Source organism: Heterodontus francisci, chromosome 2 (assembly GCF_036365525.1).
Source record: "Heterodontus francisci isolate sHetFra1 chromosome 2, sHetFra1.hap1, whole genome shotgun sequence".
NCBI lineage: Eukaryota > Metazoa > Chordata > Chondrichthyes > Heterodontiformes > Heterodontidae > Heterodontus > Heterodontus francisci.
Genome location: NC_090372.1, coordinates 71,315,274 through 71,342,942, shown reverse-complemented (window position 1 = coordinate 71,342,942; position 27,669 = coordinate 71,315,274). Strand labels below are relative to the sequence as shown.

Sequence of the window (27,669 nt, the reverse complement as noted above, 5' to 3'; positions counted from 1 at the left end):
ATTAGTTAAACACGATTTTCCTTTCACAAAACCATGTTGACTCTGTCTGATCCCATTATGATTTTCTAAATGTCCTGCTAAAACCTCCTTAATAATAGATTCGAATAATTTCCCAATGACAGATGCTAAGATAATTGGCTTATAGTTTTCTGCTTTCTGTCTCCCTCCTTTCTTGAGTAAAGATGTTACATTAGTTATTTTCCAATCCACTGGGACCTTTCCAGAATCTAGGGAATTTTGGAAGATCACAACAAATGCATCCACTATCTCTGCAGCCACTTCTTTAAAGACCCTAGGATGCAGGCTATCAGGTCCTGGGAACTTGTCAGCCTTTAGCACTAATAGTTTTCCCAGTATCTTTTCCCTGGTGATTGTGATTGTTTTAAGTTCTTCCCTCCCTTTTACCTCTTGTTTTTCCAAGTATCTTTGGGATTTTTTTTGTGTCTTCTACAGTGAAGACGAACACAAAATACCTTTTCAACGCTTCTGCCATTTCCTTGTTACCCTTTATTAATTCCCCAGGCTCACTCACTAGTTACTCTTTTCCTTTTTAAATATTTGTAGAAACTCTTACTATCTGTTTTCATGTTTCTAGCTAGCTTTCTCTGATACTTTAATTTCTCCCTTTTTTAAGTCATTCTTTGCTGTTTTTTAAAATCTATCCAATCTTCTGATCTACCACTAATCTTTGCAGTATCGTATCTTTTTTTTCTTTCAATTTGATACTATCTTTAACTTCTTTATTTCGCCACTTGTGAAAGTTCATTTGCCTGCTGGGTTCTAGAAACAAAGTAACAGGAGGCTACTAATAGAACATTTAGATAGAAAGAGTTTTTATACTTTCTGCGAAACATATTTGTAAAATACAAACACACACTGACAGATATAATCATACACACAACGTCTCCTCTACTTCATCAATTAACTACACTGCCAATGTGAACAAAATGGGAAGGTCCAAAGCTTTAGCCCTTTAGTTAGATAATCTTAAGTTATGGACAGTGCAGTTGGTCTCTGGGCCTGAGAATAAGTGTGTTCAGCAGCCCAGACTCCCGTTCCCGCAGGAAAATGCTCCTCCCTGGATCTCCCGTTTTGACAGTGACTGGTCAGTTTGTAGCTATTTGCAATAGTCTACTGACACTCAATGAACCATGAGCAAAACCAGAGGAACTGTAACCGCAAGTCATTAGTGCAGAGAATAAACATTAGAAGAAAAATATAAATAAAATTAATAAACAAACCAACTATTACATCTCATGAAATACCTGGTTGGTAGAACAGTTATGAAGAAAAGCAGCGCTTTGACAGGTACTGTTTTGGTCCATAAAGCATACTGGGAATCAGAAGCCATGTTCGGGTTTTATGCTGTGTGCAAGTTCTTTATTGTACGGAAGTATATGCTGCACATACAAGAAGTTTATTATATCCAGCGACTGTGTTTACCTTTTCATGAGCATGAATACGGGATTGTGGGCAACGTGCAGATCACAGGCACTAGGTTATTTTAAAATACAAATTTAAAGGCTTGGAGCAAGACATTTCAAATTACCACGGACCTCAAAATTCTTACCACGGACACCGGTGTCCGTGTTCAGACATGTTGCCGATTCCTGAATTAGGGATGGACAATATATGCCCACATCCCGTGAATGAATTTAAACAAACACTTAAAGCAAATTACACTATGACTTGGGTGCTTCTAGTGTTAAGGTTAGTCAGCCCTATATATATCTACTTCATGACATTGGATCTGCAGTCATGCCTGTCTTGGGAATTGAAGCCTCTATACATACTAATCCTGTACCAATGTGAGGTATGTACACCTCTGCCTCTGAATGTGGTTGTGAGGGTACTGATAGGTGAGCACAGGAACCACTGGTACATCCTCACCTGCCTGGTATGCCTTTGTCGGTCCTTCAGCAAAATGTTCAGATATGAGAAGATTCCTGTTGAGAAACTCATTGGTCACACTAATGCTACTGTTGGGGGACAAAAAGAAGCCTCACAACAACTGCCACAGGAATTCTTGAGAAACTAAACAGGAGAACAAAAACACCAACAATTCAAGAAAAATGGGACTGAAGGGACTGAGAGGAACTGAAGGAAATCAGTATGAGTAGAGAAATGGTGTTGGGGAAATTGATGGGATTGAAGGCCGATAAATCCCCAGGGCCTGATGGTATGCATCCCAGAGTACTTAAGGAAGTGGCCCTAGAAATAGTGGATGCATTGGTGGTCATCTTCCAAGATTCTATAGACTCTGGAACAGTTCGTACAGATTGGAGGGTAGCTAATGTAACCCCACTATTTAAAAAGGGAGATAGAGAGAAAGCAGGGAATTATAGACCAGTCAGCCTGACCTCGGTAGTGGGGAAAATTCTAGAGTCCATTATCAAAGATTTTAGTTTAGTTATACAGCACTGAAACAGGCCGTTCGGCCCACCGAGTCTGTGCCGACCATCAACCACCCATATATATTAATACTACACTAATCCCATATTCCTACCACATCCCCACCTGTCTCTATATTTCCCTACCACCTACCTATACTAGGGGCAATTTATAATGGCCAATTTACCTACCAACCTGCAAGTCTTTTGGCTTGTGGGAGGAAACCGGAGCACCCGGAGAAAACCCACACAGACACAGGGAGAACTTGCAAACTCCACACAGGCAGTACCCAGAATTGAACCCGGGTCGCTGGAGCTGTGAGGCTGCGGTGCTGACCACTGTGCCGCCCGAGCACTTGGAGAACAGTGGTAGAACCGGGCAGAGTCAGCATGGATTTACGAAAGGGAAATCGTGCTTGACAAATCTACTAGAATTCTTCGAGGATGTAACTAGTAGAGTTGAGGAGGAGCCAGTGGATCTGGATAATTTGGACTTTCAGAAGGCTTTCGACAAAAGTCCCACATAAGAGATTAGCGTGTAAAATTAAAGCGCATGGGATTGGGGGTAGTGTATTGCGATGCATAGAAAACTGGTTGGCAGACAGGAAACAAAGAGTAGGGATAAATGGGTCTTTTTCTGAATGGCAGGCAGTGACTAGTGGGGTACCGCAGGGATCAGTGCTAGGACCCCAGCTATTCACAATATACATTAATGATTTAGATGAAGGGACTAAATGTAATATCTCCAAATTTGCAGATAACACAAAACTGGGTGGGAGGGTGAGTTGTGAGGAGGATGCAGGAGGCTTCAGGGTGATCTGGACAAGTTGAGTGAATGGGCTAATGCATGGCAGATGCAGTATAATGTGGATAAATGTGAGGTTATCCACTTTGGTAGCAAAAACAGGAAGGCAGATTATTATCTGAATGTCTATAAACTGAGAGAGGGGAATATGCAGTGAGACCTGGGTGTTCTCAAACACCAGTCGCTGAAGGTAAGCATGCAGGTGCAACAGGCAGTAAAAAAGGCAAATGGTATGTTGGCCTTCATAGCGAGAGGATTCGAGTACAGGAGCAGGGATGTCTTGCTGCAATTATACAGGGCCTTGGTGAGGCCAAACCTGGAATATTGTGTGCAGTTTTGGCCTTCTTATCTGAGAAAGGATGTTCTTGCTACAGAGGGAGTGCAGCAAAGGTTTACCAGATTGATTCCTGGGATGGCGGGACTGACGTATGAGGAGAGATTGAGTCGGTTAAGATTATATTTGCTGGAGTTCAGAAGATTGAGGGGGGGATTTCATAGAATCCTATAAAATTCTAACAGTACTTGAAGGGTAGATGCAGGCAGGACGTTCCTGATGGTGGGGGAGTCCAGAACCAGTGGTCATAGTCTAAGGATACGGGGTAAACCTTTCAGGACTGAGATGAGGAGAAATTTCCAGAGAATGGTGAGCCTGTGGAATTTGCTACCACAGAAAGCAGTTGAGGCCAAAACATTGTATATTTTCAAGAAGGAGTTAGATATAGCTCTTAGGGCGAAAGGGATAAAGGGTATGGGGCGAAAGCGGGAACAGGTTACTGAGTTGGATGATCAGCCATGATCATAATGAATGGCGGAGCAGGCTCGAAGGGCTAAATGGCCTACTCCTGCTCCTATTTTCTATGTTTCTATGTAAGTACCTTAAAACCGTTGAATGAATTTTCTTACTATGGCCTTTCAACTTAAGCACACAGCTGACCGTGGGCATCAAATAACTGCGGACGTAATTTTGATTGAGCATTCCGCATGCATAAATGCCATGAAATTCTCTGCAAGCTGTTTCCCCCCTCACCAATTTACTGTTTCCAGTATTTCCTGCTGTCAAATTTCCCTCCATCTGAAAATCCACAGTATGCCCAATGTGGGAAGAGAACTAGTTCAATGGCTATTTCCCTACTTCTGAAATCCAATTGCCCTGATTTATAACTGTCAGGTGATCTGTTTGGGATCTGAATTCTATTTTTATCTCAACTGATTAAATTTTAGAAAATTCTGAATTGAAATATTCAGATTTGGAAGTGACTTTACAACTTATGCCTTAATGTCAGTTGATGGATAGACTGTTTATTCAAGAGTCTTTTTGTACCAGCACTTAAAATGGTTTTAGGAAAGTCAGTACACCTCCACTCCCACCCTTAGTAGTTCAAACAATCGAAATACATACAAAGATCAGTTTTGCAAAATCACCCACTGGAAGTGCAGATTGGAAAATCTCTGGACCAGCTCCCATGATTCTTAATCCATGAATAGGCAGTTGTGGTAAGCATGTAACGAGATCATGAAATTCTCCCTCCAGTCTGATTTGATCATTACAAGAATAGTATATTGTTCTCTCCCCAATCCCTCCAGTTCTAATGAATGGGACTAATTTCTATCCACATATCCAAATCTCTGGAGAGCTTAAGTTCTTAAAAACACTCCATTGTGCTCCATATGGTTTTTATTTCCCCACTCATTACATATTTTTGTTGATTAATCTGTCCAAAATCAGAGCATACAGAACCTGTCCTGACAGGTCCTCTCTGTCACAGAAAAATTCAGCAGCTGGCTTGTTTAGTTTAGAGATACAGCACTGAAACAGGCCCTTCAGCCCACTGAGTCTGTGCCGACCATCAACCACCCATTTATACTAATCCTACACTAATTCCATATTCCTACCACATCCCCATATTTCCCTACCACCTACCTATATACTAGGGGCAATTGCTAATGGCCAATTTACCTATCAACCTGCAAGTCTTTGGCATGTGGGAGGAAACCGGAGCACCCGGAGGAAACCCACGCAGACACAGGGAGAACTTGCAAACTCCACACAGGCAGTACCCAGAATTGAACCCGGGTCGCTGGAGCTGTGAGGCTGCAGTGCTAACCACTGCGCCACTGTGCCTTGTGTTAATAATTTATGGACTCTGGGATGGCATTAACAAGATGGGGGCTAAATTGGATTGCTGCCAGACACGGGCGCAAGGACAAGCCCATTCAATGTAATGCAGGCAGCATGCCAACTTCATGCTGCCTGCTCATTGGAATGATTGTTGCATGAAGTCAGTGTCAGCAGCACTCTTCAATGGCTGCAGATATCAGCAGGGGGCCTGAAATCATAACTTCCTAGCACCACTTGAAGCTAGTTTGCACTGGTTCAAGCTAGCCTGCACCTCTTAAAAGGGAAAAAAGAAAGACTTGCATTTATATCGGACTTTTTATGACCATTGAATGCCTCAAAGCACTTTACAGCCAATGAAGTACTTTTGAAGTGTAGTCATTGTTGTAATGTAGGGGAGGTGCATTGTAGCTGGAGCAGGTGCTGGATGTCATGCAGGATGTGAATTTGACCTGGGAAACATTGAAGAATGACACAACATGGGAGAGAACTGGCTCCTGGGTTTTTGAATGCTGCACTGGAGGCCTTGGTAGACAAATGGAAAGTGGGAGAGATGTCCTATATCCACAGCAGAAAAGGAGGCCTTCCAGGCACATGCTGAAAAGGCAGTGGGAGCAGATAGTTGTGGAGGTCAATGCCAGAAGTCAAGCCCTGATGACCTGGATATAGTGCCACAAGAAGTTCAATGACCTCACATGAGTGGTCAAGGTAGGTGAATGCATCTTCAAATGTCATATCCTACCACTGCACCACTTGCATCGGATACTGCTCAATTCACCACATCCCCATCACTCCTGCCAACAATCTCTATCAATCAGGTCTCATACCAAACATATACTTTACAATGACATCAAACAGCGGACAATGCTGATTTGACTTCAACGCTGCCATTTTGGAACGCAAAGCTCCAGCTAACACCCTTTCTTAACCTTGCACAGTCAAACATATATTCAGCAGAAAGGAGGACCACCCACCAGTGCCATTTAAAGGGATCATCAACTATGTACACGTGTGTTGCTGGCTGCAAAAGTCGACAGGGAGAGGTGTGGAAACTGCTAAAGGACCTTTTGCTGATTTCAAGGCTTCTGCACAAACCAAGTGCTTCCAGACACAGGTGCACTAGTAAGTTGTCCCCTGGAAATACAGAGTGACTTGGAAAATGAACAGACGCCATGCAAACTAGGGTAAGCTGCTGGAAGGGGTGATGGGGCGGGGGGGTGGTTCAAGAGGGCTCAGCAGGAGGTCATATCCATTCAGGATGTTCAGGAAGCAATTCTCCTACCTGAGCCTCAGCGAGAATAGTATGTGAGATGTCTGCGCTTCAGTAAAGACGTCCTCACTGAAATCTGCCACCTGCTACAGCCACAGATTGAAGACATCATTGCCAGTGGTTATGAAGCTGAACATGGCAATCAACTTTTATGTATCGGGCTCTTTCCAGGATGGAGCAGGATATATTTGCAACATCTTGCATTTGCTCTTCATAGCAGCACAAACTGAGCCTTTCTATTCAATCAGAGCTAACTACATTTCATTCTCTCTTGCCAGAGGAAAAACAGGCAAAGCGAGCAAAGTGGCTCAGATTGCAGGCTTCTCCATGGTGCAGATTGTCATTGGCTTTGTCAGCACCTCATATCAGCTCTGCCATGTGCCAGCACCAAAAGGAATTCCACTCCCTCAATATCCAACTGATGTGTGACTTTAGGCATCACGTAGGTAATGCCCGGGATCCTGGCAGCAGTCATGATGCCTTCATTCTGCAGCAGTCTGCTGTGTCAGACACATTTCAGTCACCAAATCAAAGGGTGGCTACTTGGCGACAAGTGCTGCCGACATAATTCATGACTCTGGTGTGCAACCCACACACGTGGGCAGCATGCATACAATGAAAGCTCTGCACAAAATGTGATGAAGCAGAACATTAGAATGCTGAACCAACAGTTCTACTGCCTGAACCCCTCTAGTGGAGCCATGCAGTACTTAGCAGAGCGAGTGTCAAGATTTGTAGTGGTCTGCTACATGCTGCACAACCTCACTACCATGATGACACAGCCCTTGCCACCAGCTCTCCGAACAGCAGCTGAGGAGCAAGAGGAGGTAGAGGTGGAGAGGGAAGGGAGGAGGCACCCAACACTGTCCCTTTCTGCCTGGGTTATCCATGAAGAACTCAGGCGAGTGAGATACCATTAATCGTAATCCCAATTCCTTATCCACCAACAGTCCCACACCTTCTCTTGTCACTGATCATCATAATGTCCACTTAGTTAAAATGCAGGAATGAAGGCCGCCACAAAATAAATATTCCAAACCAAATTTATAGATTAAATCACGCTACAATTTATACATAAGTCTTGTACATTCCCTTAGTGTCTGTCTTCTGTGTGCCTTCACTTGTCCTTGTGCTCCTACAGAGTAATACGTCAATGGCTGGGGCTTGGCTGCTTGAAAGCTGCTGACTTAAAGATGGCCTTGGAGGACACCCTGGAGTGGCTCTGGGCCTAAAAGGCCTGACTATAGACAGCACTATCTTGGCATTGGTGGCAGCAGGCTAGCTGGCTGGCTAATGGGCATGAACAAGGGCAATGATTGATTGGCAGAGTGGAAGCACAAGTCCTGTCATCCTGAGACAGGACAGAAGGTTTGTCCTCCATGGAGCCACTGCCAATCCCTTCGGAAATTCAGGAATGCTAGTAATCTGTTAGTGGACAGATGGTTGGACTGCTGAACTGAAAGACCATTTGTACACTGTAATCCACAGCCATGATGGCAGCAAAATTGAAGTCAATGGGAATCAGAAGGAAAACTCTCCTGCTCTGTATATGTCCAGTGGATGTACACTGCACGCATGCTAATGCCTTCACCAAAACGATTCACCCTGCATGCGTGCATGCACTGCACATGGATTTCTGAATCTCTAAGGGCACTCTTAGCTCCCAAAAAACTGGCACAACAAGCCCAGTTTCTCACCTGTATTGTTTTAATATAGTTTATCTATTGTGGTGTTAAATGTTTTGGTTTTCTTTTGCAGCCTAGTAACCTGTAAGGAAAAAAATCCTATTAATGAATGATTCATGAAACAGTATTGAGGCTTTGCCATCTAATGTGATAGACGTCATAGCTATTGTACTGTGCACAAATAAAGAAGAAGTCAATCAATGGAAGGCTGAATGAATCCAAGTCTGCATACATGAAAAGTCTGTTGGTAGGTTCGGTGCTAAAATCTGTATTAATACCACAGCTTTAAAAATGGAAATCCAGCAAAAAATTATGAAACGTCTAACATTATCTAATTGGGTTTGAAACATTTATCTTGTCAATATTTGTTTAAAAACACATGTACCAATTTTTACAGAACATTTGGTGTTGCATTACACCCAAGACTGCACAATAAAAGCACAAGAGCAACTTTTATGAATTTGCATTCCTCATGAGGAGCTTCACTGCACTTACCACCCTCTCACCACCTACCCCCAGCACCATCCCTCCCCCATCCCCCACCTACCCACAGAGCATACTTCGAGGTTTAAGTGTGGATGCCACCTGCAGAATTTTCCATCCATTAATGAGAAATCCTTTGGTGCTTACTGAACTGTTTGCCTGAATTCCCAATTTGTGCTCAAAGTGAGTGAAGCTCTATGCTGGGAGTATGAATTTATAAGATTACATCTCCAGCTGTTTCAGTTTCTTTCAAAGATTTTTGATGTCTCAAGAAATTAAATCAGCTAATATTTTTGAATTTTAGCTGCCACAAAAAGGAAGGTGAGATCTAAAAGGGTGATTGTGTGATCTTGTGCTTCCAGTGTGGAGCTTTGCATAACAGAAGAATGTGTAGGGATTGTGCAACATTCATTGTTTATTTAAAATAAAGAATGTGAACCTATTATCTATTTTTAAAATGATTTTTAAACTAGGTTGTTACCTTGTATGATATCTTATTATACTACTGATAGCTGTTTGGTGGTGGCAGTTTCCTGCAAAAGCTGCTCTATTGAATGTTGTAAAGCAATTATACATTCATGCTACATTATACAAATACAAATTGAAATAAATGTTAAGAATTATACTCATCAGAATGTGAGGAAAGTTGCCTATCCACTGTACAAATGTTGGAAGCTGATCCCGTGCGAAATGAATAAAGCAAAAACATTTGACTGCAAAGAAGTTTATGTATCCTAAATGTTGTACCTTATAGTGCCCACTAGGTGGTGGTGATGCTACATCAGGGGATGTACTGTAACATTTTTATTCAATAGGAATGCTCAAACATTGAGTGATTCTGTTTTCTTTCAGTTTGTTTATCAGTCTAACAAGCAAAATTTATATCACCAGCCAAAAAACAGATTACTTGACCCATTTGCAAGAATAAAAAGCCAAATTGCAAAATGCTGAAAAGATCTTGTTTCATTTCATTAAATAAAACTGTCAACGTTGTGAGAAGACACAATCACATTCCAGAGGATAATGATTCAGTTTAACAGAGTCTAGAGATGGTTCTTTATTAGTAAAGTTCATGGTTAATCTCCGTCATTTATATATCTAAGCATCATCTCTTTACAAGGTGTACATTCATGCATTTTCTATCTACAAGTAGACAGTAATCAAATCCCTTTGAGAAAACCTGACATCAATGTACCTTTGTTTGTCTTTGCTTAAATAAATGTGACAGTACATCATTCTAACACATTGAACAGAGTGTACTTTTTCTTTGCAACAGGTATGAACAGTATCTGGAAAATGCTCCGAAGATTCCCCGGACTCCCTGGGGCACTGAGAGAGAATATGGAGGTGTTGGACTAATAAATCTACCTGATACTCACAGACCAAAGGCCGAGCCTCCCATATTAATGGAGAAGGGACACAGACATTTTGGTTATGGTGGACACCCTCTTCCTAGGTTTGTGCTGTATTTGAATTGTTATAGTTTATGAAATGTTTTAATTATTTTTGGAAAATATTTTATTGCAGCTCCAATCAGGTGAAAACTAATGTAGGTACGATAATCTATACAATGTAAGGGTACAAATTTCGATACCAGAAGAAAGCATGTGTCATTCCTGGTTTAAATATGGACAATTTTAAACACTTAATGACACAGTTTGTGTGCAAGTTATCCCACTGCTGAATTGGTGTGCTTTTTGCTCGTTTTACCCTGGATAAACGGGTACAACACATACTAATTGTTATGACTTGTGGTTCCCAGGGCTCCAAAATAATCACACTTTTTAACACAGATATTGGAGCTTGCCTGTCTTATATTTTATATATCTCTACATGTGTGAGGGAATGATACAATGGTATGTTCGGTACAGAGACTGTAGTGCAGTAGTGGTTGATGTGGTATTATGGATATACATGTATACATACGCATGAATAACATAGATCCAAAATCATTTGGGATAATATCACTTTTTTTCTTTTTTAAAAATTGCGATGTGGTTTACTATCAGCATAATTTTTCCAAACATTTTTTTTCTCTAGCTATTAAAGAAAATTTACAATTAACTTTTACAATTAAACTTGTAATTCTGAACACCTTAAAACTCTCTATTGCTCATCAGTTTCTTTCAAAGCATTATTCAAGATATCATTCTGGGGGAGGAAGATGTTGTGCCTCCATCTCGTGGATTTGGATGTTGTCCTCCCTGTCTGCGATGAGTTGATACGCTGTACAGGCGGTGCTGTATGTGTTGCTCCTGGTGTTGTAGAAGTTGTGCTTTTTTTCCCCAAAATATACTTTATTCATAAAAATCTGTAAAAATTACATTCCCAAACAGTTTAAAACAGCATCAAGTCAAAAAATACAAACAGTGCAAAGGTGATCAGTTTCCTTCGATACAATCATGAGTTGCCTCACAACCCTTCCATTTCATTGTTATGCCATATACATTTTTACATTTACAGCACACAAAATTTCTCCGACACAGTTCGGGGGGTTTCCCATGGATCCAGCCCCTCAGTTCAGCTTGGTGGGGGGACCTTACACTGTGGTCTTTCCCCATTGAGCCTTTGCTGCGGCTGCCCCAAGCTTTAGTGCGTCCCTCAGCACGTAGTCCTGGACCTTGGAATGTGCCAGTCTGCAACATTCGGTCGTGGACAACTCTTTGCGCTGGAAGACCAGTAAGTTTCGGGCAGACCAAAGGGCGTCTTTCACCGAATTGATAGTCCTCCAGCAGCAGTTGATGTTTGTCTCGGTGTGTGTCCCTGGGAACAGCCCATAGAGCACAAGTTGTGCTTGATGTTGCTGATGTTGTATCACTCGCTGGTGATGTTGTTAATGTTGCACCACTTGTTGGTGATGTTGCTCATGTTGTGTCACTTGTTGGTGATATTGTTTATGACCTTCTTTGCTTTACCAGTTCTGGTGTAGGCTGAATTTGGACTCTGTTCCTTCTCATCTGCTTACCGGTTTCAGTCTTGATGATGTGTGATCTTGGAGTCTCAGCTTTACCAACAACTTTTGCTGGGTCCCAGGTTTTCAGGATTGGGTCCTGTACATGCATAATTTATCCTCTCGACAGCTCAGGCAATGATTTGACATGTTTGTTGGAGTGCTGACTTCCTTCTACCTGTGCATCAGTGATTTGTCATCTTACATCCTCAGTCATTTGGAGAATGTATCTTGCTTGGTCGAGTTGTCTTGTACTTTCTGCCATTCAGTACCTCTGCAGGCCTTGAGAGGTGTAACTTGGAGTGACAGTAAGGCATGTTTTGGATCTTCCTTGGTCTCTTGGCATTATTTGAGGGTCTTTTTGACCATCTGGATGTGTCTTTCTATAAAACCATGTCCCCTTTGTTGTATGATTGCCTTTAAAAGTGATGTCCCTTTAAGATCTTAGTATGCCAATGATATGGTCATCTGACTACTTGACAGATTCACTCTGGAGACCTAGAGGCAGGTTCTGTAAATATTCAGCTCTACTGTATAATAGTTTAGCTGTAATGAACCTGTTTGAGATCTTCAACAAACTGGACTCCACGCATCTCATTTATGTTGCATTAGACTACCTAAAGAACTCTTTATATAGTGGCAACTGTGGAAAAAGAAAAAATCTAAGTTAATGATCACGGATAAAACAGCTCTGAAAACGACCCTTCCGACAGCCAAAAGGGAAAAAGTTCAAAAAAAATTACTGGCTGAAACAGTACAATAAAAGGAACTTACCTCAAGCTGTAGAAGACAGACCACAGAACGACAGGCTGCAAGTAAATCAGGTGAGTCATTGCTGGTTTGAAGAAAAGAGCCTTGAAGAGTTTAAAAATTGATCTTTCAAGAGCTTTGGTTTAAAAAAAAAAGTGGCAAACCTGCCTCCCCTACCAGGCTGATCAAGGTCGGCGCTATTACAGGAGGCATCCATTTGACAAAGCTCAGGAAAACCTGATCACTGCAGAGCCTTCTTTGACACAGCCAAAGTTTAAAAAAAAACATAAAACAGTCGAGCGTGAATAAAAGCTTCCATTCAGGAAGCCACAGTAAAATAAATTAAAACTACTCAAGCCTGAATGACACAAACAAACTCTAAAAAAACCTATTGAACTGCCTATTGAACAGCAGTGTAAACAGAACAGGCTTATGTGCTAGAAGCTTCTTAAAGGGGAAACAGTGCAGAATCATAGAACAAGTCTTAAAGCAAGTTTTAAGCAAGAGAATGGAGCTGGGGATTGTATCAACACCCATTCAAGCATTCCAGAAAGACCTCTTGGAGAAAAATAAAGGTCACAGCATTGACGCACTGCTAGAAGGTGGCAGGAAATACAAAGCCATTTTAGTTGGACAACATGACCTACAAGCACTAGGTGCAGCCAGTAGAATCGGCATGATTACCAGGTTGAAAAGAGTAAGCAAGCTGTGTAGTAAGTGTGGTTGGTCCCACTCACTGTGAAGTTGCCCTGCATTTCAAGACCTGTGAAAGGCGTGCAGTGCAAAAGGACAGTGGGCCCACCTACGCAAGAAATCTGACTCCAAAGATGCAGTCAGAAGTCATGGTCAGACACAAACAAACAGGCAACAGCAACAAAAAAAGCACCAGAGACCTTTATAAATGCAGGCCAATACACAAGGTCCAAAGCGAAACAGACTTGAGACGAGGCTCTGTGAGAAGCAATTCTCAGCCAAAGGATGAGCAGGCATTCCACATTGTGAACCTGACACATCGGGCTGAATTTTATGAGTGCACCACAAATCGCACGGATCCACCGTCGCTGAGCCACACGGATACTTCGCGTGGGAGCTCATTTAAATAGAGGGGGCGGAGCGGCCGCCCCCAATGATGTAGAGGGGGTGGCCACTCCATCCCTGGCCGGCATGCAGGCACCGGCACCATTTTTAAAGGGCTTCAAGCCCTGCCAGCTGATGTTAAGTATTAAAGTCACAACCGCATGTAATTTAAGTAAAAACATGAAAGTAGAGATCAAAACCCCTGTTCCACCCCCCTACTCATCAACCAATAAATGTATTTCCATTGTCCCCCATTCCCCCCCAACCCCCTCCGAAAAACCATTTTTACCGGTCCTCACCATTCAACCCCAAACTTTGTACTCTTCGCCCTTCAACCCCTTCCCACCATCCCCTCAACTCCCCACCATTATCTCGCCTCGGATCCCCAAACAGTGATTCAAAGGTGCAGGACTTGGGCCACTGGCTGGAATATGGGCTTGGGACGGCCGCCCAGTCCAGGTAAGTTTATTAGCATTAATTTTAGTACGCAAATGAAGGCTCTGCTGCCATGTGGCGGTGGGGGGGGGGGGCCGCACCGAGGCCTTGCCGCCGCCGGTAAAATGTGGGGGACTTCTCGGCATCGGGGTTCGAGGTGGGCCTTTCCCAGAAGAACTTTCCAGATCCTCCCCACCATGACCCTCGACATCAGAGTGCTGGTATAATTCAGTGCATCATGTTGATGAAGTCAAACATCTGGAAGCTTTCGCCACTATCAACATCATGTGCCCAAAGAAAGCTGCCAAGCACTCAGGGTTAAGATTGACAATGGTGCGAGTGCAAATATCCTACCCGTCCGAATCCACAAATTGGATTACCCTTTGGAAATCAATGATACAATCAACAACTGCCAAGTTATCTGCATACAACGGGTCACCCATCCCTAACAATGCAATGCAGCTATGGCAAGTTGGCATGGAAACTACAAATATTGGGCTGAATCTTATGTGCCCAGTGCAGATGTCGGTGGCAGGCAACAAAAATGGCAGCCCACCCTCACCAGCTGCATGTCACGGAGTTGCTGCAATCTTCCATGCAGCGGCTCATTTGAATAGCCAGGGCGGGTTGTCTGTCTTCGGCAATGGTGTCAGCTGCCTGTGTGCAGGCGTTGACGCCATTTTTGAAGGGCTATCAGCCCTACCGGCAGATTTAAACATTTTAAAGTTAAGGTGAATAAAAAAAATTAAATACATTTTATTAGCTCCTCTCCCAACCCCCAATAACCATAAAATTATTAATTTTCTCTTCCCGCTCCCAAAAAAAAGATTTACCTTTACAATCTGAGCTTCCCACGCGCCCCCATCCCGCCAAACTGCATAAACTTTAACCTCCAACCCATCCCACCATCCCATACACCAATGATGTTACTTTGACCCCATTCCCCCACCCCCTCCCCCCACACTGAGAAACTTAACTCCTCCCCCCTCCCCACCAGTGTGGCTCCTCGTTTCCCCAGACGGGGACCCGAAGACGCAGAAGTGCCAGTCACCGGGCCAAAGATCGGAGCGGGAACTCGGGCAGTGACGTGAGTATGATTCATTCATTAATTTTAATTTATTTGAATATGGAAATGGGGCTCCTGTCGATGAGCAGTGGGGAGGCCACCACGAGGCCTCGTCACTGCCAACAATATTGGGCTGGTCCCTCCCGGTGTCGGGGTGCATGGTGGCCCTTTCCCAGAGGCAACTTCACGCCACGAACCCCAATACCTGAGGGAGAACTAAATCAAGCCCATTCTACCTAGTGGACATGAACGGGCCAGGAGTGGCAGGACTACCACCACGTAAGGACCTCAACGTTATAACTATCCACGATAACATTGCCAAGGGGAAATCTCCAAGGACCGAACCCACTCACAGACTCTGCCCAGCATCAAACAGTGCCGTCTGGAAACACAGCAACAACACAACTATGCTGCACCTTCACCTCTGCTCTCAAGAGAACCGCCAGCACCACAAAGACCCTAAATGGACAGGTACTTCCGTGAGGCCAAGTCTTTCTCCCCCAATAAGTCTTCGACCTTGAGCCCCAAGCCTTCAGACGTGGAGGATGAGGAGAAGAGAAGAACATGCAATGTCCTGAGAAGGCAGAGGAGGAATGAGTTGAAGCATTGTCTGTTGGATCTTCGAGATGAGGTGCCTGAACTTTCCAAGAATGACAAGGCCTCAAAAGTGGTCATCTTGAGAAAAGCAACAGAGGATGTTTGCAGACTGAAGGCAGAGCAACAGAAACTGAATGCAGAAAGGGAGAAACCTCAGAAAAAACAGCAACAGCTGAGATGCAAATTCTCTGAGCAAGAGTTGTCAAACCACCAAAACGATATATGGACTCTTAAGCTTCGGCACGTTTATATTTCACAATCTCTATCCATGTGTAAATAATTTTGATATCTAATTTTATGTATTTTTACTTTTAGCATACAAGACTTATCTTTGGGAAGAAAGGAGATGTTGTATGATTGCCTTCAAGAGTGACGTCCCTTTAAGATCTTAGTATACTAATGAGCTAGGTACGCAGGACATAGTCATGTGACTATTTGCCAGAATTACGCTGCAACTGTAACACTAAGCGGCAGGTTCTGTAAATAGTTAGCTTTGTACTGTACATGCTAAGTTAGCTGTAATAAACCTGTTTGAGATCTTCAATGAAATGGACTCCACACATCTCATTTATGTTGCATCAGACAACACAAAGAACTCATTACACCCTTGGGTAATGTGGTGCTGAGGTTATGATGTTCTGTGTTCCTATTGGCATAAGGGGATATGAGGATAGTGTGAGAAAAAGGCATTGAAGTGGATGATCAGCCATGATTGTATTGAATGGCAGGGCAGGCTTGATGGGCTGAATGGCCTACTCCTGTTCCTATGTTGAATCCGTACTGTTCGGCAAACTCCATAAACTCTTTGGAGGTAAAATAGGTTCCATTATCACATATTACCCTTTCTGGAATCTCTTGCTCAACAAATGTTTCTTTTATTCGTTCATGGGATTTGGGCGTCGCTGGCTAGGCCAGCATTTATTGCCCATCCTTAATTGCCCTTGAGAAGGTGGTGGTGAGTTGCCTTCTTGAACCACTGCAGTCCATGTGGGGTAGGTACACCCGCAGTGCTGTTTGGAAGGGAGTTCCAGGATTTTGACCCAGCAACTGTGAAGGAGTGGTGATATAGTCAGGATGGTGTGTGGCTTGGAGGGGAACCTTTAGGTGGTGGTGTTCCCATGCACCTGGTGCCCTTGTGTTTCTAGGTCATGGGTTTGAAAGGTGCTGTCGAAGGAGCTTTGGTGAGTTGTTGCAGCGCATCTTGTAGATGGTACACATTCCGGCCACTGTGCATCGGTGAAGGGAGTGAATGTTGAAGGTGATGGATGGGATACCAATCAAGCAGGCTGCTTTGTCTTGGATGGTGTCGAGCTTCTTGAGTGTTGTTGGAGTTGCACTCATTCAGGAAAGTGGAAAGTATTCCATCACACTTCTAACTTGTGCCTTGTAGATGGTGGGCAAGCATTGGGGAGTCACAGGACCAGGAGTAGGCCGTTCAGCCCCTCGAGCCTGGATGATCCGTGGCCTAACTCTATATACCTGCCTTTGGCCCATATCCCTTAATATCTTTGCTTAACAAAAATCTATCTATCTCAGATTTAAAATTAACAGCTGTTATAGCTTCAACTGCTGTTTGTGGGAGAGAGTTCCAAATCTCTACCACCCTTTGTGTGAAGAAATGCTTCCTAACATCTCTCCTGAATAGTCTGGCCCTAATTTTTAGACTATGCCCCCTAGTTTTAGAATTTCCAACCAGTGGAAATAGTTTATCTTTATCTAGCCTGTCTTTTCCTGTTAATACCTTGAAGATTTCAATCAGATCACCCCTTAACCTTCTAAATACTAGCGAAAACAGGCGTAATTTGTGTAATCTCTCCTCGTAACTTAACCCCTGTAGTCCAGGTATCATTTTTGTAAATCTACGTTGCACTCCCTCCAAGGCCAATATATCCTTCCTAAGGTGTGGTGCCCAGAACTGCTCACAGTACTCCAAGTGGGGTCAAACCAGGGTTTTGTACAGCTGCAGCATAACCTCTGTGTCTTTATACTCCAATCCTCTAGATATAAAAGCTAGCATTCCGTTAGCCTTTTTGATTATTTTCTGCACTTGTTCGTGGCATTTTAAAGATCTATGCACCTGAACCCCCAAGTCTCTTTGGACATCCACTGTACTTAACCTCTTCCCATTTAGAAAGTACCCTGCTCTATCCTTTTTTGGTCCAAAATGGATAACCTCACACTTGCCCGCATTGAAATCCATCTGCCACAGTTTTGCCCACTCACCTAGTCTGTCAATATCTCTTTGCAATTTTATGCTATCATCTAGACTGTCTACAATGCCCCCTAACTTTGTATCATCAGCAAATTTGGATATATGACTTACTATGCCATCATCCAAGTCTTAATGAATAATTTGAATAATTGAGGCCCCAACACAGATCCCTGCGGGACACCACTAGTTACATCCTGCCAACTGGAGTACTTACCCATTATCCCTACTCTCTGTCGCCTATCATTCAACCAACTTTCTAACCATGTCGATAATTTGCCCTCAACTCCATGGGCTTCTACCTTAGTTAACTGTATCTTATGTGGGACTTTATCAAATGCCTGCTGGAAGTCCATATAAATAACATCCATAGACACTCCCCTGTCCACTACCTTAGTCACCTCTTCAAAATATTTAATGAGATTTGTCAGGCATGCCTTTCCTGTCATGAATCCATGCTGGCTGTCCCTGATTAACTGAAATTTTTCTAGGTGTTCAGTCACCCTATCCTTGATTATAGACTCCAGCAACTTGCCCACCACAGATGTCAGACTAACTGGTCTGTAATTTCCTTGGTTCCCCCTTTCACCCTTGTTAAAAAGTGGAGTGACATGTGCAACTTTCCAATCCAGAGGGACTACTCCTGAATCTTGGGAACTCTGAAAGACTGTAGTTACGGCATCTACAATGTGCTCCCCTACTTCCTTTAACACCCTGGGATGGAAACCGTCAGGTCCTGGGGATTTCTCACTCTTTAGTTCCATTAATTTCCTTGTTACTGATGTTTTACTTACGTTAGTTGCATTAAGTCCCTGTCCCCTATCGGCTATTAATTTTTTCGGGACTTCCAGCACATTATCCTCCTTTTCAACTGTAAATACTGAGGCAAAGTAATTGTTCAACATGTCTGCCATTTCCCCATTATTAATGACAATATCTCCGTTTTCAGCTTTTATTGGGCCTTCATTGCTCTTGACCACCCGCTTTCTCTTTATGTAACTATAAACTTTCTTATTGATTTTGATGTCCCTTGCAAGTTTCCTTTCATAATCTCTTTTAGTAGCTCTTATAAGCTGCTTTGTGACCCTTTTCTGGTCTTTGTTTCGATCCCATTCGGCCGGTGTCAGGAAGCAAGTTACTCACCACAGCATTCCCAGTCTCTGACCTGCCCTTTAGCCACAGTAGTTATATGGCTGGTCCAGTTCAGTTTCTGGTCAATGGTAACCCCCAGGATGTTGATAGTAGGGGATTCAGCGATGGTAATGCCATTGAAAATCAAGGGGATATGGTTAGATTCTCTCTTGTTTGAGATAGTCATTGCCTGGCACTTGTGTGGCAAAAATTTTATTCTCCACTTATCAACCCATGCCTGGATATTGTCCAGGTCTTGCTGCATCTGGACACGGGCTGCTTTATTATCTGATGAGGAGTCGCAAATGGTGCTGAACATTGTGCAGTCATCCGCGATCATCCCCACTTCTGACTTTATGATGCAGGGAAGATCATTGATGAAGCAGCTGAAGATGGTTGAGCCTAGGGCACTACCCTGAGGTAGTCCTGCAGTGATGTCCTGGGACTGAGATGATTGACACCAACAACCACAACCATCTTCCTTTGTGCTAGGTATGACTCCAACCAGCAGAGATGTTTTCCTCCTGATACTCATTGACTCCAGTTTTGCTGGGCTCCTTGCTGCCATACTTGGTCAAATGATGCGTTGATGTCAAGGACAGTCACTGTCACCTCACTCTGGAGGTCAACTCTTTTGTCCATCTTTGAACCATGGTGGAATGTGGTCAGGAGCTGAGTGGCCCTGGCAAAACCCAAACTGAGCGTCAGTGAGCAGATTATTGCTGAGCAAGTGCCACTTGATAGCACTGTCAATGACCCCTTCCGTCACTTTGCTGATGATCAATAGTAGACTGATGGGGCGGTGATCGATTGGGTTGGATTTGTCCTTTTTCTGTACAGGACTTACTTGGACAATTTTCCACATTGCCAGGTATATGCCAGTGCTGTAACTGTACTGGAACAGCTTGGCTATGGGCGCAGCTAGTTCTGGAGCACAAGTCTTCAGTACTATTGCTGGAATGTTGTCAGGGCCCACAGCCTTTGCAGTATCCAGTGCCTTCAGTCATTTCTCGATATCACGCGGAGTGAATCGAATTGGCTGAAGTCTGGCATCTGTGAAGCTGGAGGCCGAGCTGAATCATTCACTCGATACTTCTATCTGAAGATGGATGCAAATACTTCAGCCTTGTCTTTTGCACTGATGTGCTAGGCTCCCCCCTCATTGAGGATGGGGATATTTATGGAGCCTCCTCCTCCTGTTAATTGTCCACCACCATTCACGACTGGATGTGGCAGGATAGGACTCGTACTGTTATGGTGATAGCTGTTGCTCTCAAATTTTTTACCTTTTCTGACGAATTGGAACTTTGAGTAATAGTTGCTACTATAAAATACCATTCTTGGTTGTGCGTGAATAAGTCGGCTCCCACAGTAGCCCATGGTACCTCACTAGCCATCTTCTCTTTCGGCTGTGTATTTCTATTCTTTTGGTGTACACTTCATGTAGATACCATTCTTTCAATGTCTTTGCAGATGCTTATCCAGTACACAGCTGATCTGGCTGTAAGCTTAAACTTTTCCATTCCCAATTGGCCTTAACGTATTTCTTCCAGAGAAGTTCTCTCTGCATCTTTTTGTGTATGATGATTCTGGATCTGGCCAGCAAAACACCATATTGCTGGTTGTGTTTGCTGCATCTTTTCTGGCCATTCTCTGAATAATTTGCTGAGACAGCATCTGTAACTCTTTGTCTTTATTGGTGTGTGTTTCTGCTGTGGTGACAGACAAGATAGGGTATCTGCTAACACCATTTTTCTTCCTGGCTTGTATTTCAGAATGAAATCGTAACTCTGAAGCCTCAAGAGTAACCCCTGTAGTCTTGATGGTGCTCTGAACAGATTTTTCTTGACCATGATCATTCCCCACCATGAATTTTCTCCCATATAGATCTGTTTGGAATTTCTCGCATCCATACGCCACTGCCAAAAGCTCTCTTCCTATGTTAGCATATCTGGTCTCAGTTGATGTTACAGCATTGGATATGAATGCTATTGGTAATCCTTCCTGTACCAGGGCTGCTACCAGTCCTTTTGTAGCAGCATCTACTTGAAGAGTGACAGGTTTCACTCTGTTATATTGTGACAGACTTGTATTGTTGCATATTACTTCTTTGAGTTTACTGAAACTCGTCTCATGTGACTGACTATTAGTACTCAATATTTTCTCTCATCAGCTCTCACAGGTTTGCTGTGTGCTCTGACTTGTGAAGTACGAAAGAGTTGATGTATTGGATTAAGCCAAGAAAACTTAGCTCTTTCCTGTCTCTTGGAGCTTCCATCTCAGAGTGACTTTTTCAGGATTCAGCTTGACTCCATCAGATTTGTACACCATTCCGAAGAACTGACATTCTGTCACCTTTGCATGCATTTGTCTGCATTTAGATTCCAGCTTTCCTGGTTCTCTCCATGGCTTCCTGTAGGTGGTAGTTATGGTCTTTTTCATCTGAATATCATCAACTGTGGTGATTGCTCCTTTGCATCCTCTGTACGCTTCATTTTTTTTTTGTTGGAACACATCCTGGCTCACTTTAAGGCAGGAATTTGTACCGTCCAAAGGGTATGATGAATGTTGTCAAAAGCAAAGATTCCTCATCAAGCTTCACATTCCAGTAACCATTTCTGGCATCAAGCTTGCTGAATACTTTTGCTCCTGCCAGTGCTGGTGTGATCTCTTCCAGTATTGGAATGCTTGATTAAGATCTTTGGGATCCAGGCAAATTCTTAGCCGTCCATTTGGCTTCTCTCTCACCACAATGGAATTTACACAATCTGTAAGCTCTGTGACTCTGGAAATCACTTTATTTTCTACCATCTCTTTGAGTTCTCTTCCAAGCTTTCCATTTAGCTCTATTGGTACTTTACGTGGGGAATGAATCAATAGTTTCTTCTCTGGGTCAATGGTGATGTGATACTCAAAATCTTCAAAGCATCCAACCATCTTATCAAAATACTCCTGGATACACTTGGACCAGATCTTCCTTGCTTCTTAGTAAAGGGTGCTTTTTAATGGGTGTGATACCTTCAATGGTCATTGATGCTTCCTTCATCTCATCTGAGATCAGCTGCAGCTGCTTGCAGCTGCTCAACCCCAGGCTAGCTGGACCATCTGTTTCAGTGACTTAGAATGTAGATTGTTTTCGTGACAGTTTCTTGGAGGAATACGTTGTAGAACCGACTAGGGATAAAGCTATCTTAGATCTCGTACTGTGTGATGAAGCAGGGTTAATAAGCAATGTAATTGTAAAAGGACCACTGGGAAATAGTGATCATAATACCATTGAATTTCATGTTAAGTTTGAAAGTGACACATTTCAATCACAAACAAGAATCTTAAACTTAAAGCCAATTACGAAGATATGAGGGGAGAACTGGCTAAGGTTAATTTGTTAAATAGACTGGAAGGTATGGCAGTAAATGAACAGTGGGAAACATTTAAAGAAACCATTCAAAGGGTTCAACAAAAGTACATTCCATTCAAAAACAAAAACTCATCAAGAAAGACCCATCTGTGGCTCACTCAGGAAATTAAGGAGAGTATTAGACTAAAAGAAGAGGCTTACAATGTTGCAAAAAATAGTAGCAAGTCTGAGGATTGGGAATGTTTTAGAAACCAGCAAGTCTGAGGATTGGGAATGTTTTAGAAACCAGTAAAGGGCCACCAAAAGTTGATAAAAAGGGGAAAAAATAGAATGAGAGTAAACAAGCCAGCAGTATAAAAACAGATTGTAAGAGCTTTTATAAGTACATAAAAAGGAAGAGAGTAGCTAAAGTAGACACTGGTCCCTTAGAGGCAGAGACAGGAGAAATTATCATGGGAAATGAGGAAATGGCAGAGGTATTGAACAAATATTTTGTGTCTGACTTCATAGTAGAAGTGGGCGGCACAGTGGCGCAGCGGTTAGCACCGCAGCCTCACAGCTTCAGCGACCCGGGTTCGGTTCTGGGTACTGCCTGTGTGGAGTTTGCAAGTTCTCCCTGTGACCGCGTGGGTTTCTGCCAGGTGTACTGGTTTCCTCCCACAGCCAAAGACTTGCAGGTTGATAGGTAAATTGGCCATTGTAAATTGCCTCTAGTGTAGGTAGGTGGTAGGAGAATGGTGGGGATGTGGTAGGGAATATGGGATTAATGTAGGATTAGTAGAAATGGGTGGTTATTGGTCGGCACAGATGGTAGGCCGAAGGGCCTGTTTCAGTGCTGTATCTCTCTATTACTCTGTGACTCTAAGACACTAGTTACATACCAGAAATAGGCAGTAACCTTGGGGCTAAAAAGAGTTAGGAGATTAAGGATATTAATATCTGTCGAAAAAAAGTATTGGAGGGACTAAAATCTGACAAGTACCCAGGACCAGATGGCCTACATCCTAGGGTTCTTGAAGAGATGGTGAATGCGCTGGCTATGATTTTCCAAAATTCCTTAGATTCAGGAATGGTCCCGTCAGATTGGAAGTTGGCAAATGTTACGCCGCTTTTCAAGAAAGGAATCTGAGAGAAAACAGGGAACTACAGGCCAGTTAGCCTAACATCAGTCGTTGGGAAGATGCTGGAAACTATTATTAAAGAAATCTTAACATTGCATTTGGAAAAGCATAGTATGAATAGAACAAGTCAGCATGATTTTACTAAAGGGATATCCTGTTTGGCAAATTTATTTGAGTTTTTTGAGGATGTAACTAGTAGGGTAGATAAAGGGGAACCAGTAGATGTTGTATACCTGGATTTCCAAAAGGAATTCAATAAGGTGCCACATAAAAGATTAAGCAAGATAAGGGTTCATGTTATTGGGGGTAATATATTAGCATGGATAGAGGATTGGTTAACAGACAGGAAGCAGAGAGTGGGCATAAATGGTGCATTTTCAAGTTGGCAGGCAGTGAATAGTGGGGTGCCACAAAGATCAGTGCTGGGGCCTCCGCTATTTACACTCTATATTAATGACTTGGATGAAGAGACAGAGAGTAATGTATCTAAATTTGTTGATGATACAAAGCTCAGTGGAAAGGTAAGCAGTGGGGAGGACATAGAGAGGCTGCAAAGAGATATAGACAAGCTAAGTGAGTGGGCAACAAGATGGCAAATGGAGTATAATATAGGGAAGTGTGAAGTTGTTCACTTTGGTCGTAAAAATAGAAAAGCAGGATATTTTTTAAAAGGTGTGAAATTGGTAAGTGTTGAAGTTCAGAGAGACTTGGGGGTACTCATACAATGAATACACAATGTTAAAATGCAGGTGCAGCAGGCTGTGAGGAAGGCAAATGGCATGTTGGCCTTTATTGCAAGGGGATGGAGTACAGGAATAAAGAAGTCTTACTAAAGCTGTACAGGGTTTTGGTGAGACCGCACCTGGAATGTGCAGTTTTGGTCCCCACATTTAAGAAAGGATATACTTTCACTGGAGGCAGTGCAGCGAAGATTTACTAAATTGGTCCCTGGGATGAGGGGGTTGTCCTGTGATAAGAGACTGAGTAAATTGAGCCTATATTTTCTGGAGTTTAGAAGTATGAGAGGCAATCTAATTGAGACATACAAGGTTCTGAAAGGGCTTGATAGGGTAGAAGCTAAGAGATTGTTTCCACTGGTCGGGGAATCTAGTACGCGGGGGCATAGTCTCAGGATAAGGAGACAATCATTTAGCACTGAGATGAGAAATTAATACACTCAAAGGGTTGTGAATCTTTGGAATTCTCTACCCCAGAGGGTTGTGGATGCTTCAACATTGAATACATTTAAGGCTGGGATAGACAGATTTTTGCAGGGACATTGGGAGCAGGCAGAAGTGTGGAATTGAAGCCCAAGATCAGCCATGATCATATAGAATAGCGAAGCAGGTTCGATGAGCCATATGGTCTACTTCTGCTCCAATTTCTTGTGTTCTTGTGAGATAGAACATACAGTAAACATGCATCCCTCTGATTTGGGTCATTCCCAGCTGTCGAATCTCAATTCCACCATATGCCATCAGCATGACGTTGCTCAGTTTCAGAGCATCTTTCTTTGGGTAATTATCCTCTTTCAAATTTTCAGGAAAGATCTTCTTAATTAGTCTGAGCGGGTCATGTTACTCTGTGCTCTGGTATTAAGCTTCATGTTTATGGTTGTGGTCTGTCTTCTCACCTTCTTCCTGATCTGTATGGTTGTGTGAATTTAATTTCCCTCGGAACTTTCGCATCCAGACATTTCTGTAGGTCTATGATTCCTATCATTATTGTGTCCTCAAACTCCTCACCATCTTCCAGGGTATGGATGTTTTGGTTTCTTTTATTTCTCATTTGCCCTGTTGCTCTGCCTTTGGTTTCTACTTTCTTTTCCATGTACATCTTTTCCCAGTGATTGGGCTTTCCACAAACTCTGCAGTTTGATCCGTATGCGGAATACTGCTTTCTCTCTGTGAACTTGTTGTCGTCCATATCTCTCTCACATCTTTCTCTCTCCCTCTGGTGTGCATTCCTTTGTTGCTGTTTCACTGCATCAACCCTGCTTCCTTTCCCTTGACTTAACTGAAGGCGAGCTGTTTGGGTAGTTGGTATCTTCATCTGTCTACTCGTGACTTCATGTGCTCTGGTAGTGACTACAGCTTGTGAAATGTAAGCTTGTCCTTTCCAATTAAAGCTTTATGTACATCAGGGTGTGCAGAGCCCCAAATCAGCTGATCTGCCAGGCTTTCATCTGTGAACTTGAATTTACATTGCTGGCTATGTTTCCCAATCTCGTTAAGAAATTGTCAACAGGCTCACCCGGTTCCTGTCTCAGGCTCTAAAATTCATAATGGTGGATCCGATGAAGTGACTTTGGCTGAAGATGTGTGATGAATTTCTCAGAACTTTTGTCGGTGTTTTTACTGTGGTCCTCATTCATTTCCCAGCTATTGAAAAGATCTAATCCTTCACTTCTATCCACAAAAGGACGTAGCTGACCTTTTCCTCTTCACTAGTGCCTTTCAGAAAACTACTGAATGTCAATTTGCGCTTTTGCTTAAACCATTTGAATGCCTCCACGACATTGTTGGCCTAATTCATCATGGCCTGGAACTGAGCATTCATTGCTGCAGTGGCAGCCATCTCATTTTTTTGGCACAAATTCAGGTTGTTTTTCACAATCAAATTCAGCATTTACATCGTTATGTCTTATCGTTCCCAAAGTTCCGAAATAATGACACTTTAACACAGATGTCCCTGACAGGTTCCCAACCTGATTGGCAAGCTTGGCTTTCAGTCAGGCAGGGAGCACTTCAGAGGAGTCCACAGGACCAGGTAGGTCCAATTAACCCCAGAGTTGAGGCATTGCTGCCTCATGGTGGGAGAGCTTGGGGGAGTTGGGTAGAAGCACTCCTGCTCCTCTTGGCCCACAAGGAGTGCTGTGAAGATACTTGTCTTCTCCCCAAGGCTGTCCTCGCATCAGTGCAGCTGCCAGGTTTCCTGAGGTTGCAGAAACCCAGCTGGCCACTGTTGTACTTTCCAGCCTTATTAACATATTCAAAATGCCAACCAGCCTCCTAGGAGCAGTGTGGCTGCCCTTGTACCACCTCAGTAAAACCCAGATGTGAGGGGGTTGGAGCCGACTTCCCAACACTCTTGGAATTTTTGCCCATTTAACCATCCCCCCGCAACACACACACACACACACACACACACACACACACTCCCACTTGCTCACAAAGAACAGTACAGCACAGGAACAGGCCATTCGGCCCTCCAAGCCTGCACCGATCTTGATGCTGCCTAAACTAAAACCTTCTGCACTTCCGGGGACCGTATCCCTCTATTCCCATCCTATTCATGTATTTGTCAAGATGCCTCTTAAACGTCGCTATCGTACCTGCTTCCACCACCTCCCCCGGCAGCAAGTTCCAGGCATTCACCACCCTCTGTGTAAAAAACTTGCCTCGCAAATCCCCTCTAAATTTTGCCCCTCGCACCTTAAACCTATGCCCCCCAGTAACTGACTCTTCCACCCTGGGAAAAAGCTTCTGACTATCCACTCTGTCCATGCCGCTGATAACTTTGTAAACCTCTATCATGTCGCCCCTCCACCTCCGTCGCTCCAGTGAAAACAATCCTAGTTTATCCAACCTCTCCTCATAGTTAGGCAACATCCTGGTAAACCTCTTCTGTCCCCTCTCCAAAGCCTCCACGTCCTTCTGGTAGTGTGGCGACCAGAATTGCACGCAATATTCTGAGTGTGGCCTAACTAAAGTTCTGTACAGCTGCAGCATGACTTGCCAATTTTTATACTCTATGCCCCGACCGATGAAGGCAAGCATGCCGTATGCCTTCATGACTACCTTATCCACCTGCATTGCCACTTTCAGTGACCTGTGGACCTGTACGCCCAGATCTCTCTGCCTGTCAATACTCCTATGGGTTCTGCCATTTCCTCTATACTTCCCACCTGTATTAGATCTTCCAAAATGCATTACCTCACATTTGTCTGGATTAAACTCCATCTGCCATTTCTCCGCCCAAGTCTCCAACTGATCTATATCCTGCTGTATCCTCTGACAATCCTCATCACTATCGGCAAATCCACCAACCTTTGTGTCGTCCGCAAACTTACTAATCAGACCAGCTACATTTTCCTCCAAATCATTTATATTTATTTATTTAGAGATTCAGCACTGAAACAGACCCTTTGGCCCGCCAGGTCTGTGCCGACCATCAACCACCCATTTATACTAATCCTACATTAATGCCATATTCCTACCACATCC

At 43.3% G+C, this 27,669-nt stretch overlaps 1 protein-coding gene across 1 annotated transcript in view; it reads left to right on the top strand.

The window, feature by feature from the left end:
- LOC137384687 (sperm-associated microtubule inner protein 4) overlaps window positions 1-27,669 on the top strand; it is a 127,535-nt gene that overhangs the window by 6,603 nt on the left and 93,263 nt on the right. Inside the window, exon 2 of the mRNA XM_068058970.1 lies at window positions 10,026-10,205. Coding sequence (XP_067915071.1) covers window positions 10,026-10,205 — 180 coding nt within the window. The remainder of the gene's footprint in view (window positions 1-10,025; window positions 10,206-27,669) is intronic.